General features: G+C 36.0%; 2 protein-coding genes across 3 annotated transcripts in view; one reads left to right on the forward strand and one right to left on the reverse strand.

The window, feature by feature from the left end:
* The window catches only part of LOC143735712 (uncharacterized), a 237,035-nt gene that overhangs the window by 99,528 nt on the left and 117,507 nt on the right, over positions 1-20,000 (forward strand). The window lies entirely within an intron of this gene.
* The window catches only part of ampd2a (adenosine monophosphate deaminase 2a), a 33,801-nt gene that overhangs the window by 8,173 nt on the left and 5,628 nt on the right, over positions 1-20,000 (reverse strand). For both annotated transcript variants that reach the window (XM_077225866.1, XM_077225865.1), the window contains exons 2-11: positions 14,562-14,692; positions 12,089-12,219; positions 10,681-10,749; positions 10,482-10,593; positions 7,949-8,135; positions 6,312-6,453; positions 3,580-3,669; positions 3,377-3,506; positions 2,004-2,198; positions 1-96 (exon numbers count right to left, since the gene is read on the reverse strand). The exon at positions 1-96 is cut by the window's left edge and continues 36 nt beyond it. In XM_077225866.1, coding sequence (XP_077081981.1) covers positions 1-96; positions 2,004-2,198; positions 3,377-3,506; positions 3,580-3,669; positions 6,312-6,453; positions 7,949-8,135; positions 10,482-10,593; positions 10,681-10,749; positions 12,089-12,219; positions 14,562-14,692 — 1,283 coding nt within the window. The remainder of the gene's footprint in view (positions 97-2,003; positions 2,199-3,376; positions 3,507-3,579; positions 3,670-6,311; positions 6,454-7,948; positions 8,136-10,481; positions 10,594-10,680; positions 10,750-12,088; positions 12,220-14,561; positions 14,693-20,000) is intronic.

A 20,000-nucleotide genomic window follows, 5' to 3' on the forward strand; every position in this document is an offset into this window, starting at 1 on the left:
GTTGTCTGTTTTGATGAAGATCTCTCTGAGAATGGACTCTCCGATGGGATTGTATTTGGAGTTGAATTTGTCGAAGCGATGGAACGTGTTTCTGTCCTGCGGAGGAAGCGTCAGGCGAACGTGTTTTTATTATTTTATTTCCTATTATCACTGTAGAGCTGCTTTGAAGCAATCTATAATGTTAAAAGCGCTGCATAAATGAAGAAGACTCGACACGATTCAAAGAAACCGTCTGAGGCCTCGTATACGCAATGCCACTGCTATTACTTTATCTCTGTTATATTTATATATATATATCATATTTCGCACTTAATAGTCTATTTATACATTTATTTCATCTCTTTGACCACTGCAAAAAATGCTTTTCTTACTTAGTATTTTTGTCTTGTTTTCAGTCCAAATATCTACTAAAGTAGTAAAGTTACACAAGATATTAATGTCTTGTTTTAAAAATGATCTGCCAATGCGGTCAGAAAAAATAACCTTGTTTCTGTTTGAATTAACATTATTTTTCTCACCCCATGGCAGATCATTTTGCTTGTTTTAAGCATCAACTCACTTAATTTTGATTAATTCCCCCGGAAAACAGGACATAATATCTTATATCATTTCACTCATCTAGTAAATGCATCTTGATTTAAGTATTTTTAGATATTTAGACTGTAAACAAGACAAAAATACTAAGAAAAGCATTTTTTGCAGTGGTCAAAGAGATGAAATAAATGTGTAAATAGACTATTAAGAGCGAAATATGAGATAACATTGTAAATATAACAGAGATAAGAGATATAACAGAGTAAGAAAAGCATTTTACAATCATGACTGAAAAGAAACCAAAATTCAATCTTTGTCCTTCAGCTAAAATGAGATCCGAGTGAGTCATTGAATCATTCACTCAAACGATTCGTTCAAAACTTCTGATTCATTCAGGGACAAAGCAGAAGTGAGTGAGTGAATCGTTGAGTCGTTCATTAGAACGATTCATTCGGTACGGAAACTGAGACTTGCTCGGAGACTGTTTGGAACTGTTTTCGTTGGCAAAATAGAGGAAAAACAGACAATATTGTGTCTAAAATGTAAGTCCACTAATAGCATAATAACTTATCGTGGTTACACTTTATTTTAAGGTGTCATTGTTACAGTGTAATTATATATTTAAGCACTGAGTAATATTAATTAACTACATGTACTTACTATAGGGTTAGGGTTTGGTTGAGGGTTAGTTGCATGTAATTATGCATAATTTACTGTTAGTACTACGGTAAGTACATGTAACAAGGACACTGTGAAATACAGGTGAAACTCGAACAAGTAGAATATCGTGCAAAAGTCATAATTGTGATTATTATGGCTTACAGCTTATGAAAACCCCAAATTCAAAATTTCCAAATTTCATGAAATCAATAAAAAAAAAAAGGATTTTAAACACAGAAATGTCGGCCCTCTGAAAAGTATAATCACGCATATGTATACAGTATATACTAAATATATTAGTTTCACCTTTTAATCTGAATTACTGAAATACAAGAACTGTTATTCAAATTTTTCGAGTTTCACCTGTAAAGTGTAACGCTTGTTATTGGGGAAAACAGCACGCTTGCTCGTGTGATAGCTTATAAATATTAAAAACAAGAACTTGTGCACTATATCTATGTTTTTGTAAGCATTCTTATTAATTTTGATCCTGTTTTTCCCCGTAGACCGGTTTCAAGTGAAGGGAACTAGGAACAAACTATAGTCCAAAGACTGTCTGATGCGTTTTATATCCTGCATTGTTTTTCTCATCCAAAATTCTAAATTTAAGAAATGTCTTCCTTTAAATTCAATTTAATTCACATTTATTTGTACAGCGCTTTTAACATTACACATCATTTCAAAGCAGTCCACATTACAGTTTACAGTGATCTGTTATCAGAGGGAAACTAAGTTATGCATTTCAGAAAGTCACAGTTAGCTAGCTGTTTGTTAATCAGGCGCGTCACACACAGCGCTGCATGTCTCACCGCGTGCATGTCGAGTGTGTCGACGCTGAGGTCATAGGCCGTCAGGTTCATGTTCTCGAACACCTCCATCAGTGTCTGTCCTCGACCGTTCTCCACATGCACGATCTCGTCCGGGGATTTCTTCATCGCTCGCTTGATGAAGCGCAGGAGGTGCTTCTGATTCATGCAGGACGAGGCGTGGATGTGTGTGTCCACCTGACAGACGCAAGAGTCACCACAACAACCGTTTCTTCGGGAACTAGGGAACTTTACAACTACCTTTCTGCATGGTTTTTCTCATCCAAAATTCTGAATTTAAGGAACGTCTTCCTTCGAATCATAAGTTGTACTTGGAATTTAACTGGGTTAAACAATAGAAAAATCAATAGATTATATATTTTTATATACATATATAAACAGGTGAAACTCGAAGAATTTGAATATCGTGCAACAGTTCATGTATTTCAGTAATTCAGATTAAAAGGTGAAACTAATATATTTAGTATATATAACTATATGCATGATTATACTTTTCAGAGGGCCGACATTTCTGTTTTTAAAATCGTTTTAATTATTTATTTCATGAAATATTCTAATTTTCTGAGATTTTGAATTTGGGTTTTTCATAAGCTGTAAGCCATAATCATCACAATTATAACTTTTGCACGATATTCAAATTTTTCGAGTTTCACCTGTGTGTGTGTGTGTGTATATATATATATATATAAAATGTGTGATATTATATATAATATATATTTTGCAATTATTTTATAGTAATTAAATTTATTATACAGTAAAACGATTTTCATTCTGATAATTATTTCTATATTGGTCATTTAATTTGTATTAATTATCTTATATTCTAATATTCTATATATTTTGATATTCAAATAATGTGCATTATTTCATATATATATTTATATACTGTATATAGTTATATATATTATTCCTTTCAAAATGTTGCTTTATTAATAATTATCTTACATTCAATTTTCTATATATTCCAATATTGCACATTTTTATAGTTCTTTTTATATAGAATTATATCATTAATTATATTTTTTATAAATATATTTTTTAAACTTTTTATTTTGATAATTATAATATTAGTAATTTAATTTGTATTTTATTTCCTTGGATATTTAAATCTAATATTCTCCATTAATATTGTATTTTCTTCTTTTCATTTGTTTATCGATATACATATTGATTATTTTTGATAACTAAAGATGCCAATTCTATAATCTATTCATCCACACGTTTATAATCTATTTCTCAGTTGATTTAATGATTTATTTCCGCTCATTATAGTTCAACTTCTGTGAAGTTAAATTGGAATTGCAGTTCTGTGTTCTGATTGGCCAGTCAGTGTGGATGTGAACGGTGTGTGTGACCTTGCGTATGTTGTAGAAGTCTCGGTGTGGCACTTGCTTCTGCGAGGCGAGCTCCTTCATCTCGTTCAGAAGAACGTGCATCTGAAACTTGGAGCTCAGATACTGTAACCGCCGGTAACAGAACGACTTCCTGTGGAAACAGGACACGTCAGACGCGCGCACGTACAGCGAGCCCAGTGCATGCTGGGTAATCCGTCACTCACACGGGGCCGTTGATGATGAGCGCCATCATGACGTTCATATCGGCGATGTATTCCTGCAGGTCTGGATACGGCAGGTCCAGTTCTGTGCTCCTACACACACACACACACACACACACACACACACACACACACACACACACACACACACACACCAAAACACTGATGCATCAATTTACATACAAAACACTGAACCTAAAATACACTCATTTACATCGTTTAAAGATTATTTCTTCAAAACCACAGTATTATTGTGTTGACAGCATTATTTCTATAGTAATTTCTAATATTATCCCTATCAATATAGTATTTTCAGTTTATGTTATTGATAGTTTTAGTTCTAGTAATTTTAGTTCTTCAACGTAAACTGAAGATTAGAAATTTTTAGCTAAAATAAAAAAAAACATTTATTTTATTTCAAGTAACGAAAATGTTTTTAGTTGGCAATAATAACATTGACATGTAATAACTATTTTTTTATATATTTCTTTTAAATTAATGTCTTTTTATAGTTTTAGTTAACAATAACAACACAGATTCTACTTTGCTAAATTCAATTTTGAATTTAAATTCTGCATCCTGACTAGATATCCCAGAATGCACCTCATTGTGCGGCTCTTTTACTATTTACTTTTTTAAAATTAATTTACTATTTACTTTTAAAGTAAAACTACAATATTTATTCAAATAAATGAGTGCTATCAGTCAATTAAAACACACTAATTAATTACTCCTCCTAACATTAAAATATGTAATATATACATAATTTTTTACACCGAATCTCCAAATGAATGTAGGAACAACATAAAGATATTGTATCTTACAAGTGTGTTTAATGGAATCCTTTTACTAAGTATCACTGAAAGTAATAATGCTACTGATGTCTCTATTAAATGGGATTTTTCTAATTTCTGAGGATGAAATGAGTCATTATTTAACCCAATAATGTTTTGTTTATTAGAGTATTGAGTTGTTTGCTCTATGCCGTACACACGTGTCTTCATGATCCAGTTTTTCTTTCTAGGACGTCCCCAATAGAAGGTTACGCTAAATTTAGCTCTCTATGGTCTTTCGCACCGGATGATCCTTCTCAAAGTACCTAGAACTATTGGCGGGAGTTCCCGGATGTTGGCGTGTTCGCACCGCAGGAACTAGGAACGATTTTAGTTCTAGGAACTCCTTTTGGAGGAACTAATTTACTCCTACTTCAGAGTCGGTCTAAACCAGCGCTATAGGAACTATCCGTGACGTTACTGTTCCTGATTGGCCGAACGCACGCCAAACACCAGCACCCGCCATTTTGTAAACACACAGATTATAGCCTTTATATTTACTCCACAAAAATCTAAAACAGTGATAGATGAAGCTCTTAATCTTTACGCTGAGGAGAAAATCCAACGCAGCTTTGAGGAGACCAAGAGAAACACGATTATGTATTTCTGCTCAGCAACACTCATAGCCGGCGCCAGCCGAGAACTGATGAGGGGGCGTTCACATTAACGCACGTCACCACTTTTTTGCCAGGGTCGATATTCTCCCCACCACTTTTTAAAACATCTTTGCGGCATGTACCAATTTGTACCAATACAAATAATAAAACATCTCCAGTTAACTAGCAGAGCATTCATTTTGTTCGTTTGTCAAATTAGAGTCATTATAGCGCTGAAATGTGTAGTTTTTTTAAATCAAGTGATCAAAGTGCTCGTTGCCGCTTCGATCAGTGAAATTTTAAAACAAACTAATGTCTATGGAAGCGGCAATAAATAATAATCCTTTCCATAACAATAAGACGACACGTTTTACATGTTGGATACACACTCTGTAAGTAGCTTAACATTTTGCTCTTTTCTTCTTCAGTTCACCGGCCACTTATGTATTTCATGATTAGTGGAGAAATTACGTGTTGTAAATCCAACAGATCTGATTCTCTGAACTGTGGCAGTGGCACAAACAACAAAACACATCCACTTGCACATATTTGACAATCGGAATATCAGTGTTTCATGCTATAGCTAATACATTTGTGAATATTTTGAATAAAAAAGGAAAAATGACATAAAACCAGATCACATCATTCATTCAGCGCTGTGTTGCGGTTGCGCTCTGTCACGTGACAAGCAATGACGCGTCACCATGGAAACATTAAAGCGACAGGTTCTAAATAACGGTCGCCTTGAAAAACTCACGCTGGGTGGTCAGTTAGAATATTTTAAACTTACGAGTGAAAGGGCTAACTAAAATATAAATTTAGGTTAATATTCACGAAAATGTGAAAATGTAATTGGCAAAATGTGATTTTTAAATAGCATATTTTATCAGTAAAATCCCGTTTACATTCATGGTGATCTGAGGGGGCGGGAGAGTCCCGTTGAGGGGGCGTCGCCCCTCACGCCCCCCCGTGGCGCCGGCCCTGGCAACACTGGACATCAAACACACACATACGCTAATAACTTTATTACTGTCTACTTTCTATGTATAACAGCTCTAATACTGTATTAGACAGGACTGTTAGACAGATCATAAACTAATGAACACGGAGAATGTGAGCACTGTGAGCTCAGTCGTTCTCAGCGCCGTCAAAATCATCGCCGTCAGAGTTCCTACTGGCGCTGCGAACGCAACCAGGAAAACGTTCCTAAGCGAACCATTAGTTCTCGGGAACCGTTCCTAGAGCCATCCGGCGGGAAAGCCTTTATTCAGAGGAAGTTTTCAGTCAGCTCATCCCTGAAACTCACTTGTCCGTGGGGTTCTGCGCCGTGTAGACGTGAACGACCCCGTCCAGCATCGCACAGGAGTATCCGGCGTCCGGCGGCAGGTTCTTCATGTGCCGCCCGTCGTACGGGTGTGTTTCTGACACCGGCATGTGAACGCGCATGTCTGAGACACACACACACACACACACACGTCAGCGCTGGGTTGAGTAATTGTTGGTGGTAATTGGATTAAGAGAATTTAATCTTAATCAACACACATAATATCTCTGCACCCCATATTCCATATTTCATAGCTTAATTATTTGCTCATCTGTCATTATATGATGTACGTGGGCAATATACAGCAGAGTACGCGTGCAACTCTATTTATCTGTCGTGTTTATGTTAGGGCTGGACCCGGATATTCGGATATTCGTTCAGTGTGTTGGTGTTCGATTTGAAAATGTGACATTCGAATATTCTTTTTTTTTTTTGCACACCTGGCATCCCCCTCAAAACGGTTCTCATTCGCGCTTGAATATGTTTTACACTATAAAATCTGGTGAAATATAATACTTAGCATATAACTTCGTTATATCTACTTAATAAATATATTTGCTTCTTCTTGGACTACTAAATGTGTTCCTGCAACGGGAGTATTCTCTGACTAGAGCGCAGAACAGCGGAGTGTGTATGGACAGAAGTGCATGAGCTTGTGTTTTGGGTTAAGCTGCGTTGCTTTGACATTGTGGAACACAGAATAATAGAAACAAAATGTATTATCCTTTTACCCTTATCAATCTAAAGTAATCTACAGCTAAATATTGGAGACTTTGAGATTTTACTGGGGCGTCACGTTTATTTTTTGTTTTTCTTTATTTAAATTTTGTTTTTCTTTATTTAAATTTCGTTTTTCTTTATTTAAATTTCGTTTTTCTTTATTTAAATTTCGTTTTTCTATATTTAAATTTCGTTTTTATTTATTTAAATTTCGTTTTTATTTATTTAAATTTCGTTTTTATTTATTTAAATCTACCCTACTTTGTCAGTGAGAAAAATATTATAAGACTACCTTATTAAAAATATTGCTTAAGTTAAAAGACGTGTGTGTGCGTGTGTGTGTGTGTTATACTACCGAAGCTTCGAAGCTCAAAAAATGGTATTCGGACCAGCCCTATGTTAATGTGTATGTTACATAGCTAGAAGGGCATTCGCAATTTCATTGTATTTTAAATGGAATGACAATAAAGTTTTCTATTCTATGGTGTGAACGTGTGTGTGAGTGTGTGTGTGTGTGTGCGTGCGCGTGAATGTGTGTGTGTGAGTGTGTGTGTGTGTGTGCGTGCGCGTGAATGTGTGTGTGTGAGTGTGTGTGTGTGTGTGTGTGTGCGTGCGTGCGTGCGCGTGAGTGTGTGTGTGTGTGTGTGTGTGTGCGCGTGCATGTGAGTGTATGTGTGTGTGTGTGTGTGCGTGCGCGTGAATGTGTGTGCGCGTGTGTGTGTGTGTGTGTGTGTGTGTGTGCACGTGCATGTGAGTGTGTGTGTGTGTGTGCGTGCGCGTGAATGTGTGTGTGTGTGTGTGTGTGTGTGTGCGTGCGCGTGAATGTGTGTGTGTGTGTGTGTGTGTGTGTGTGCGTGCGCGTGAATGTGTGTGTGTGTGTGTGTGTGTGTGTCACACACCCGAGTCGACAGGACTCCCGCGGAGGTCCTCGAAGACGCTGATGTCCAGCGGTCTCTGGTTGAGCTCCTGCAGGGATCGAGTCGTGGTCTTACAGAAGCTCTGCAGAGACAGAGCGATGTACTTCTCTCTGATGAACAGGGCCTTCACCACACACTTCGCTGCGTCCACCAAATCCGTGAACGGCACCTGAACACACACAACACATCTCCAACACATCACTGTGGATCTCTGGGAATCAGGTTACTTCTTACTAAAGATCAATTTGAGAATAAAACTTTAGAGAACTTGGAAAATAACTGAATATAAAACCTTAGAGAAAACTTGGAAAATGTAATATCTTGAGATAATAGAATTTATTTTCTTGAAATAACAAATTTAAGAACAAACCTTAGAGAAAACTTAGATAATATCTTTAGATAATAGAATTATATATATTGATATAATATAATTTAATATATTGAGATGATATAATTTAATATATTGAGATGATATAATTAATATATTGAGATGATATAATTAATATATTGAGATGATATAATTTAATATATTGAGATGATATAATTTAATATATTGAGATGATATAATTTAATATATTGAGATGATATAATTTAATATATTGAGATGATATAATTTAATATATTGAGATGATATAATTTAATATATTGAGATGATATAATTTAATATATTGAGATGATATAATTTAATATATTGAGATGATATAATTAATATATTGAGATGATATAATTAATATATTGAGATGATATAATTAATATATTGAGATGATATAATTAATATATTGAGATGATATAATTTAATATATTGAGATGATATAATTAATATATTGAGATGATATAATTAATATATTGAGACGATATAATTAATATATTGAGATGATATAATTAATATATTGAGATGATATAATTTAATATATTGAGATGATATAATTTAATATCTAGAGATAGTAAATTTTTAAGAACAAACCTTAGAGAAAACATAATATCTTGAGATAATAGAATTGAATATCTTGAGTTAAAAAGTTGAAGGACAAACTTTAGAGAAAACTTTCTAATATTTAGAATTTAATATCTTCAGATAATAGAATTTAATGTCTTGAGATAATAGAATTTAATATCTTAAGATAAAAAATAGTGTTTTAAGAGCATTTAGGTCATTTGTTATGACACAGAATTGTTTTTAATTTTATTAAAATACTTTTCATATTAGCTAAATTTAATTTTGCATCATCAATTTGCTTATTTATCCATGTATTTATTAATCGGTTGTTTTGATTAATATTATTTGTATAGTATTGTAATGTCAATTTGTAATTGGCTTTTTATATTTTCAGTTTTCCTTTTAACTTATGTTTTAGTGAGTTATATGTGCTTTTGTCAATTTTATTTCATTTCTTTTTCTTTTGTAGTTTGTTATTTTACTTCTTCAACTTGAAATTATATTATTTCAGTTAGTTGCCATGGCAACATTACTTATTTTCAGCTAAGTTTTTCAGTTGATGTTTATATTATATTTTATTTCAGCTTTATATTTGATAACCTTTTTTTATATATAGTTTTAGCCAACAACAAAATAAGTTTTGAAAATCAATTAACAGACTTGTTAATCCATTTATTCACGTTGATAATTGATAAAAACAATTTATTCATTCTGAATTGTCTCATTAATTCTCTCATTAATTCTCTCTAACAATCATGAATATAACAATCATTATATTTATCCTGTTTTCCAGTAAAATATCTAAACATCCATAAAACAAGATTAATTTGAAAACAAAACTTTAATTTATATAAAAAAGTATTTCCATCAGTTGCATGAGTTATCCTGTTTTAAATAAAACTAATAAACAAATTGAACATCTTTAACAAAACTTGTTTTAATCTTAAATCTCTCTAAATTTAAAGTGAAAATCACATGAAAATAATCTACAAAAACAAAATATATGTATAACATTCTATGATTTCAATAGTAGAAAACATTTATACTAATATTAACATTACACATATTATAACCTTTTTACATTTAATTAGTCATTTCTATATTTGTACATTTAATGTTGCAGTTTCAGTTGAATTTTAATTGATTATTTTAATCTGTGCTTTAGTATTTTTTACATACAATTACAGTATTTATTCATATTTTGAATTAAATAAAAACATTAACTGTTGTTGTTTATACTTTAACTTTTTAAAACGCATTAGTATATATAGCAATGTACATTTATATCATAATCCTCATTAAATTTAAAAGTGAACGGCTGATTTTAATATTAGAACATTTGTGAATTTCATAAAAATTGTAATATTACACTTTTAATTGATCTTGTTTTAGAACGTTTTAGTTGTTTTGTGTTTCCTAGTACAAAAAAAATCAACACCGATAAAGATGTTTTTGTTTTATCTTAGCTAAATACAACATTTTGAAGTTAATTTTGGTTGTTTTGATCAGTATTATTTATTAATATTTTCAGACAAGCTAACTGAAGCTCGTTGTGAAGTGTGTGTTTCTCGTTCTCACCCCGCACTTCTCCTCTCCCGAGATGGACACGCGCTGGAACTCTTTCTCTACGAGCGTCTCGCGCTCCATGTGATGCTGGTCGACCGCGTCCTCGTGACTGTCCTGCATATACCTGCGGATAAACACACACCTTGAGACACACACACACACACACACACACACACACACACACACGGACGGACGGAAAGCAGACACTCACTCCAGGTCGGTTGCGCTGTCTATTTTCATGAAGTCTTGTTTGGCACGCAGCAGAATCTCTGGCTCAAGCCTTGAAGGACGTGAGGCAAAGCAGCAGATTTGAGTGAGTAACACACACACACACACACACACACACACACACACACACACACACACACACACACGAGAAGAGAGTATAAATCACTCTGACTAATGCTGATTGATTTCTGTGAAGAAATGTTCATTTAAACGGCAGCCGAGGGAATCTGAAACTCTCCATCCGAGCAGAAAGTGTGTGTGTGTGTGTTTAAGCATCTGTAAGCGACACAAACCCAAAACACACCCACACAAACTGATGAAACGCAGCCAAACCGTGTGGTTATGAACGTCTGCTGTTTGTCGTGGTGTGTTTTGGGAAGCAAAGAATTCACACAGATCACAAACCAAACGCCTGAGCAGGTGCAGCGATTAGAGACGCTTCAGACACACTCTCAACATGTTGTTTCGTGTGAATATAAGTGTGTGTTCAAAGACTCCGGCAGAGTTTCCCACGATCTACAGCCGAATGATTCACACATGATTGACTCCTTTGAACTGAATCTTTTTATGGAATCACGAACGTCGAGTTATCCGTTTGCGTCAGTCTAAAGATCTTCGGGATCTCATTTAGAAGAGAAAGTTGCTGTATTTATACATTTACTTTAATTCAATTATATGTTTATTTTAATTAATACATTAAAATAGCGTATTATTAAGAATAAATAATATTTACAAATATTATTAATAAATATCATTAGAATATTTTATTTATGTATTTATGTATTACTATTATTAATATTGTTCTAATTTTATATTTTTATCTAATATATTATTTTACTGTATTATTATTTGTAACTAGTTTTTTAACAATAATAATAATAATATAATTTTAACTTGGGTCTGTTTTTTTGTGTGTGGAAAAAAATATAAAAATATATAATTAAATACTAATATTAATAATAATCAGTTATATTTTTAAATATGATTAATATTTGTTAACGTTAATAACACTTTATTTATTAATAATTGTATAATGTTTTATTTAATGTATAATTCATATTTATATCTCATACATATCTTCATATATATATATATATATATATATATATATATATATAATTTAGATAATTTTTTTTCATAAAGCAAAATAATATAAAAATACAATTACACATTTTTTCATATAGTTATGACCCATCATTAATGTATTAATGCTAGCGATAAATCATAGTGAAATTTCACTGGTCCAAAATCCCACTTCATATAAAGTATAAGAAACATCCAATAAATTCTGATTAGCTGAGACTCACTTTCAGTGCGTGTGGAAAAATGAGTTAGTAAACCAGGTTAGGACGCAGTGTGTGTGTGTGTGTGTGTGTGTGTGTGTGTTTTACTTGACGTCCTGACTGATCTGTCGCTCCAGGCGGTGGCGTTTCTCCTCCAGTTGTTCTATGGGACTCTCTTCGGGAAACTCGTACGGAGCGCAACGCATGTCACTGTCCGTCATACTCCTCGCCAGCAGCTCCTGCAACACACACACACATATTACACACACACACACGTTACAAACACTCATGTTACACACACGTTACACATATGCGTTACACACACATGGGTCCCACACTCATATTACACACACACACAAATACGCACACGTTACACACACCCAGGTTACAGACTCATATGACACACACACACACACACACACACACACACAACCACGTTACACACACAAAGGTTCCACACTCATACACACACACACACAACGTTACAAACACTTATAATACACGCGCGTTACACACTCATATTACACACACACACACGTTACACACACATGCGTTACAGACACAGCTTCTACACTGATATTAAACACATAGGTTACACACGCATTACACAATCACACAGGTCCCACAATCATATTACACACACGATACACAGACAAACGTTACACACACTCATATTATATACACATTACACAGACAAATGTTATGCACACACGTCACACACACAGGTTACACAATCATATTACACACACATATTCCACACACTCATATTACACACACGTTACACAGACAAGCGTTACGCTCACACACACACACACACACACACACACACACACACACACACACACACACACACACACGCGCGTCACACACGTTCCACACACTCATATTACACACACACACACACACACGTTACACAGACAAAACGTTACACACACACGCGTTACACGCACAGCTTCTACACTCATATTACGCACGTGTCACACACACACACAGACACACATGACTCTCACATACACGTTACAAACACTTATAATACACACACTTTACACACATAGCTTACACACGCATTACACACACACACACACACACAGATCCAACAATCATATTACACACACACGATACACAGACAAACGTTACATACACATGTTACACACACTCATATTAGATACACATTACACAGACAAATGCTATGCACACACGTCCCACACACGTTACACACACATGTTACGCAATCATATTACACACATATTCCACACACAGACTCCTATTACACCCACACACGTTACACAGACAAGCGTTACACACACACACACACACACACACGTTCCACACACTCATGTTCCACACACACGTTACACACACATGTTACGCAATCATATTACACACATATTCCACACACAGACTCCTATTACACCCATACGTTACACAGACAAGCGTTACACACACACACACACACACACACATGTTCCACACACTCATGTTCCACACACACGTTACACACACGTTACGCAATCATATTACACACATATTCCACACACAGACTCCTATTACACCCACACACGTTACACAGACAAGCGTTACACACACACACACACGTTACACACACTCACGTTCCACACACTCATGTTCCACACACACGTTACACACACATGTTACGCAATCATATTACACACATATTCCACACACAGACTCCTATTACACCCATACGTTACACAGACAAGCGTTACACACACACACACACACACATGTTCCACACACTCATGTTCCACACACACGTTACACACACATGTTACGCAATCATATTACACACATATTCCACACACAGACTCCTATTACACCCACACACGTTACACAGACAAGCGTTACACACACACACACACACACGTTCCACACACTCATGTTCCACACACACGTTACACACACATGTTACGCAATCATATTACACACATATTCCACACACAGACTCCTATTACACCCACACACGTTACACAGACAAGCGTTACACACACACACACACACACACATGTTCCACACACTCATGTTCCACACACACGTTACACACACATGTTACGCAATCATATTACACACATATTCCACACACAGACTCCTATTACACCCACACACGTTACACAGACAAGCGTTACACACACACACACACACACACACACGTTCCACACACTCATGTTCCACACACACGTTAAACACATATGTTACGCAATCATATTACACACATATTCCACACACAGACTCCTATTACACCCATACGTTACACAGACAAGCGTTACACACACACACACACACACACGTTCCACACACTCATGTTCCACACACACGTTACACACACATGTTACGCAATCATATTACACACATATTCCACACACAGACTCCTATTACACCCACACACGTTACACAGACAAGCGTTACACACACACACACACACACACACACACTCATGTTCCACACACACGTTACACACACATGTTACGCAATCATATTACACACATATTCCACACACAGACTCCTATTACACCCATACGTTACACAGACAAGCGTTACACACACACACACACGTTTCACACACCTCTGCGATCTCCTTGTATTTGCCGTCCATCGATGTGCGCAGGTCGATGGGCAGGTGTTTGTGTGTGACCGGAGTGCCAGGCAGAGAGCGCTGGGTCATCAGAGGCCTCTGCTCAGCAGAACCACACAGATCTGAGAGAACACACACACAGCAAACACACTCACTCATTACAGCGCTAGTAACAATCGTCACCAGTCCTCGTGTGTTCACTCACGATTCACACCTGCTGGATGATAAAAACCCTCCACTGGCGCACATCAAAGGAGGGACCCGAAGGTCACAGAGACTTTTCATGCCAGACAGGAAGAAAGCGCACAGAAACCAGCCACAACTCCTTAGCAACCACATAGCAACAAGGCACATCACACAAGACATGCCCTTGTAAACACTCAGCAACATACTAGCATTCACTTAGAAATCCATAGCAACCAGCCACAACTTCCTAGCAACCGCACAGAAACCAGCCACAACTCCATAACAACCAGCCAGAACTCCTTAGCAAACACATAGCAACAAGGCACATCACAATAGCAATGTCCTTGCAAACACTCAGCAACATACCAGCAATCACCTAGAAATCCCTAGCAACCGCACAGCAACCAGCCACAACACCATAGCAATTGCCCTAGTTATCACAAAGCAACATCCTAGCAATCGCTTAGATCAGCCTAGCAACCACATAGCAACCAGCCACAATACCATAGCAATTGCCCTAGTAATCGCTTAGCAACATCCTAGGAATCACTAAGAACATCCTAGCAACCATCCACAACACCCTAGTAACTGCATAGCAACCAACCACAGCACCACAGCAATTGCCCTAGTAACCACTTAGCAGCCTTCTAGCAATCACTTAGAACACCCTAGCAACCGCATATCAACCAGCTACAACACCCTAGCAATTTCCCTAGTAACCCCTTAGCAACATCCTAGCAATCACTTAGAACATCCCTCACAACCATGTAGCAATAAGCCACAACACCCTAGCAATTGCCCTAGCAACCACTTAGCAAAATCCTAGAAATCACTTAGAACACCCTAGCAACTGCATAGCAACCAGCCACAACATCATAGCAATTGCCATAGTAACTACTTAGCAACATCCTAGCAACCACATAACTATTCACAACACCATAGCAACAGCATAGCAACCAGCCACAATACCATAGCAATTGCCCTAGTAACCACTAAGTGACATCCTAGCAATCACATAGAACACCCTAGCAACTGCATAGCAACCAGCCACAACACCCTTGTAACCTCTTAGCAATCACTTAGAACACCCTAGCAACTCCATAGTAAACAACCACAATACCCTAGCAACTGCATAGCAACCATCCACAACACCCTAGAAATTGCCCTAGTAACCACTTAGCAACAACCTAACAATCACTTAGAACATCCTTGCAACCGCATACCAACCATCCATAACACCCTAGCAACTGCATAACAACCAGCCACAACACCATAGCAATTGCCCTAGTAATCACTTAGCAACATCCTAGCAACCACATAGTAACCAAGCTCTACTGTACACCAAGTTTGATTGGCAGAGTAGAAATATACCATCTAACTAGACAGGTCAGTTTAATGACAGCAGTGTGGCGTCTGATGCTTGGTAAAGGACTCGGGCTGTGGTGCGACACACGCGTCCATCATCAGTGTGTCGAACACACGCTTCACACACACTCAGTGTAGTCCAGCACAGGCGACACTGAGACATTCACATCCTCTCATGTTTCATTCATACACTTACAGCAGTAACATCGAGATTCACATTGAAACGGGCGTAAATCGAACGAGAACTTTCCTGTCCGAACACTGAAGAGTTTGACTCTGGTCATGTGACTTTACCTTGATCATGTGACATGCGTTCCACGACATTCCATTGAAACCTCTCAGTCCAGTGAATTTAAATGCGTCTCACACACACACACACACACACACACACACACACACACACACACACACACACACACACACACACACACACACACACACGTCCCATAAAGATCCAGGACGCAGTACCTGATCTCTGCTGGGATGCTCAGGATAAAAGCACTTCCTGTGTGTCAGTGTGTGTGTGTGTGTCTCTCGCTGCAGCTGATTCTCTCTGTGTGTGTCGGGACGTTTGGCTCGTACCACGTTGCAGATGGAGGCGGGGGGGTCAGTGGTGGGACGCACCACTGTGTTTAAACACAACACACCCCTGCGTTTACAGAGGAATCCTGGGAAGACCAGCAGGAACAGAGACCTCTGTGTGTATGTGTGTGTGTGTGTGTGTGGCTGCGTCAGCACTGCAACACTAGCGTACTGTGCAGTACATAAACTGTAGTGTGTACTATGTGAAACTTGAACTCAATAATGAGCGTTTCAAAAGTAGTGTAGTCACGTGTACGGAATAGTCAGATAAGAAAAGAAAATCACGCTTTGGTAAATCATTATGACATCAGTCGAAATTCTGACGATACTTATTCATTATTACCGAGATGAATAGTCGAAATGATGACAGTCATATTTATGCGATTAAAAGTAAAAATTCTGACAAAATCATAATTACGAGATGTTTTAAATTTAAATGTACTTAGTTGGGACATTTAAAGGTCAAAATTCTGACATACTAATAGCCCTTTCAGACAGGATGCAGAATGCGCGGCGCTGGCCGCTAGGTTCAGCCTAGCCCTTCAGATGCAAAGTGATTTGCGCTACGCTGGCCAGAGAAAAGTAGGCAGAGTTGTCAACTTTTAGCGAGAGTATATACGTCTAGTCATTTGAGTGTTGTTCCACCTTTCGGTCAGCAGCAAAAAATGTATCTGTCCCATGCTAAGAAGCTAGCGATAGCTTCTAGCATGCTAACTTTAATTGAGATATGTCTCCATGACACAGCTTTTCTTCTGATGTCCCTATACGACCGCAAACTTGTATTGTATAGCTACGGAAATTCCGACACACACTAGCTGTTCATCCATTTTGCTTTCCGCACTTGTTTGGACGCCCCGTTAATATAGGCCGCTCAGGTAATCATCACAGAGTGGCGAAAATTGAAATATTTTTAACTTTGACCGTTGCGCGCGCACTTTGGTCGACACAGCAACAAACCGCCCTCGCGCGGCGCTAACCATTGAAATAAATGTGTCCTGTCTGAAAGGGCCATTAGTCATAAATATGAGATTAAAAAGTAAAAATCGACATCAATTGAAATTACCAAAAAGTTTAAATTATGACTTAAGTCATATTTATGAGTTGAAATCAAAATCTCATAATTACGAGAAACGTTTTAATTTACTTAGTAAGAATTTTGACCCTTTAAATGTCACTACTAAGTCATAGTTATGAGATTACAAAATAAATTAGACATCAATCGAAAATTGAAAAAAAGTTGGAATTATGACATACTAAGTCATATTTATGACAAACTCATAATTACTAAATCAAAAAGTCAAAATTGAATTGAAATTATGATATACTAAGTCATAAGGTTAAAGTCAAAATTGACAAAAAAAATCACGTTGAATGTTTATTCAGAGTCATTATAAAGGGTACGAGAGAAATCATAGCACTCAATATGGCATCTGTAGCCCCGCCTCTCAGTCGAAACGAGCCAATCGCGAGCCGGAAGACATATTCGCTGAATCAGCCAAAATAATATTGTTTTATTTGTGTGATTTTAGCTAATGATGGATGCCATTGTTGTCAGAGTTTATTCCTGATTTTAATTTTATTAACGTAGTCACGTAACGTGACTTTTTTTTCTAGAAATTTAAAAATGTATTCGCTAAAGTAACAAGCAAATAAATGTTTAGATTTCTAGACAGAAATGTCTTCTTAACGCATATAAAAATGTATCACTTTCTGAAAACTATGTTTATATCTTGGTGTTTTTAGCCAAATATTTTTGTCTGCGTTCAAATAGATGGAGCTGCACTTGTCGATAAATAACCGCTCGAGGGCGATTCCAAGATGGCTGCCGAGCGAACACACTTGCCTTACGAGGGTTTCATTTTTGCATTTTTAAGCGAATTGTGAATAAAAACATTTTTCTTCTAACTTCTGTACAACCAATCACAAACTGTTTCAGATAAGCCCCGCCCCTGAATGACACTTAAAAACAGAAGAAATTGTTATATTTCAGTCAGTCAGTCTTTTAACCCTGTATCTGGATGGTTACTGAGCAGAATTAAATGTGAAGTGAACTTAAACACACGCACACAGAGAGACTTGTGTTTTTGTCTGTAACCAAGTGTCTAGACTGAGGTTTAAAGACTCACACACACGCGGGTTCATATTTAGGAGCTGTGACTGGATTGGCACACACACACACAGTGCCACTAATGAGAGATTTGTGTTTGTTTTGTGTGTGTTAGTCTTAAAGGCATGAAAATTGCTAGAGACAAGGGTTCGGGGCGTCACGGGTAAGTGTGTGTGTGTGTGTTGATCTCTGTGATTAACTGTCCTGTAAACTCAGTTCAAAATGACTGCAACACACAGACACTCCAGCCAGAAGATGGCGCTCTAAAACACAGTAACACATCCTTCTTTGTTTATTATTATTTTATATAGTTTCCTCACTGTTTACTGAGTATTGCACACACATATACATATTTTAATATTTATTTAACCATATTAATATTTATATCAGATTTTGATTTGACTTGAAAAGGACAAAATTATGACATAACTCAAAATTATGACATCCTGAATCCTAATTATGAGATTAAAAAATAATAATTATAAGAAAACTCGAATGATATAACTCGAAATTATGACATACTGAATCGTAATTGAGATTAAAACATTGAAATTGAATCAGGTTAAAATTATAACAGTTGAAATTGAAAATAACATTGATATAACATACTAAGTCATATTTATTCGATGAGAAGTTGAAATTCTGTCCGAATTATGAGATAAGAAAATTATGACAGAAAAGACTAAATTTATACTAAAATTGACATACTAAGTCAGAATTGTGAATTTTTAATGTCATAATTATGACAAAAATTTGACTTAAAATGTCAAAATTGACATACTAAATCATAATTATAAGATTTTAAAAAAATTGACAGACATAGTCAAAATTGACATACTAAATCAATTATGAGATAAAAAAATTGTCAAAGTTGAAATTGACATATTAAAATCATAACATACTAAGTCCTATTTAAGAGATGACAAGTCAAAATTCTAACTTAAAAGTTATAATTATGAGAATGAATTCTAACATTAAAACTTCGAAATTATGAAATACTAAAATTGATATACTAACAATTTTGACTTTTAATGTCTTAATGTTGAAATTGTGAAATCAATTATGACATATTAACTAAATAAAAAGTCAAAAATTACAGAATTATCACATTATGAATCAGATTTTAGTAGATTTTGACGAGTAGAATTTAAAATTTTTTAAACTTTTTGACAGAATAAGTAAATAATTAG

The sequence above is a fragment of the Siphateles boraxobius genome, unplaced genomic scaffold (genome assembly GCF_051911475.1).
Source record: "Siphateles boraxobius isolate OS27281-9 unplaced genomic scaffold, OSU_SipBor_1 13, whole genome shotgun sequence".
Taxonomy (NCBI): domain Eukaryota; kingdom Metazoa; phylum Chordata; class Actinopteri; order Cypriniformes; family Leuciscidae; genus Siphateles; species Siphateles boraxobius.